The sequence below is a fragment of the Cololabis saira genome, chromosome 7 (assembly GCF_033807715.1).
Source record: "Cololabis saira isolate AMF1-May2022 chromosome 7, fColSai1.1, whole genome shotgun sequence".
NCBI classification, from domain to species: Eukaryota; Metazoa; Chordata; class Actinopteri; order Beloniformes; family Belonidae; genus Cololabis; species Cololabis saira.
In genome coordinates, this window is record NC_084593.1 from 6,373,594 (window position 1) to 6,375,068 (window position 1,475).

The 1,475-nt window shown below is 43.9% G+C and overlaps 1 protein-coding gene across 1 annotated transcript in view; it reads right to left on the reverse strand.

Annotated features, from left to right (window-relative positions):
* Positions 1-505: 505 nt before the first annotated feature.
* LOC133447760 (sperm microtubule associated protein 2-like) overlaps positions 506-1,475 on the reverse strand; it is a 3,281-nt gene continuing 2,311 nt past the window's right edge. Inside the window, exons 3-4 of the mRNA XM_061726487.1 lie at positions 972-1,106; positions 506-692 (exon numbers count right to left, since the gene is read on the reverse strand). Of these exons, the coding sequence (XP_061582471.1) occupies positions 561-692; positions 972-1,106 (267 nt within the window). The 3' untranslated portion in view covers positions 506-560. The remainder of the gene's footprint in view (positions 693-971; positions 1,107-1,475) is intronic.

The window sequence follows — 1,475 nt, forward strand, 5'->3', positions numbered from 1 at the left end:
ACACTTTTCTGAACTTATCAATATGACTCTGTCCTTCACAGGATAAGTAACATGGATCACTGCAAAAACTCACAATCTTAACAAGAATATTTGTCTTATTTCTAGTTAAAATGTCTCATTTCAATAAAGAAATCTCATTACACTTAAAACAAGACTCATCACTGGATAAAAAACAACAATTTTCACCTGTTTCAAGTAGATTTTCACTTGAAATAAGTAGAAAAATCTGCCAGTGGAACAAGATTTTTTTGCTTGTACGGTAATAAAGAGATAAATCTTGTCCCACTGGCAGATTTTCCTACTTATTTCCAGTGAAAATTTACTTGAAACAGGTGAAAATGGAAAAGTAATTTTTCTGGTGATGACTGTAAATGTTGAAATATCAGTAAAACCACATTCATTGATGAAATGACATAAGGGATGGAAAGGAGGGATGGTAGTTTTACAGGGGGATGATTTGGACCGTTTTTATTTCAGGGGGGGATGCTGTCCCCCCTCATCCCCCCTCAACTCCAGTACTTCTGCTGGAGTCTCTGACTGGTCGTCCTCCCAGCGGGTGCTCAGGTGGACCGGGCATCTCTGCGACTCCACTCAGCTTCTCGTGGAGGAACGTAGTCCTCGGAGAGCCGCCTCGGCGCTGCCAGCATCTCCACGCGGACACTTGCCGTGGCTTTCTTCGCTGTACCAGAAACCTGATCAGATTTCAGAAACGTTGTAAAGTTTTAGTGCTAACTGCTCTTAAAAAGCAGAAAATGTGACACATATTCAACCGCAGCAGTTCCTCTGTCCTCCAAAGGGTTTTTGATTCGTCAAAATATAAAGAAAACAGTGAAAACTTACTACAAGTGCAGGATTCACCAACAGTTTCACATTTAATGATCATATAAAAAGTAGTTGCATGGTGTTGGTGGTGGTTCATCTAAATGGTTACAGTATTTTATGACATGATGACATTAGTTAGTGGGTCTTACGGTCCAGACGGGCTCCTCGGGGCGACCCAGCTGGCAGCAGATGTTGCTCTCCTTCAGTCTGGGCAGCGACAGCCGGACGAGTCTCTGAGAGACTCGAGCAGCTCGTGAAGCTGAAGACACGCTGGACGAAGCACTCTAGGAACAAAGAGATGGAGAAACTTGGAGTCTCTTCATGTTTGTGGATCTGTCAATATGAGGCCACGACAATTAACCCTTGTAGAGTCTTCGGGTCAAAATGACCTAATTCTCCTGTTCCTTCTTTCCTCCTGCTCTCTCCTTCCTTCCTTCCTTCCTTCCTTCCTTCCTTCCTTCCTTCCTTCCTTCCTTCCTTCCTTCCTTCCTTCCTTCCTTCCTTCCTTCCTTCCTTCCTTCCTTCCTTCTTTCCTTCCTTCCTTCCTTCCTTTCTTCCCTCCTTCCTTCCTTCCTTCCTTCCTTCCTTCCTTCCTTCCTTCCTTCCTTCCTTCCTTCCTTCCTTCCTTCCTTCCTTCCTTCCTTCCTTTCTTC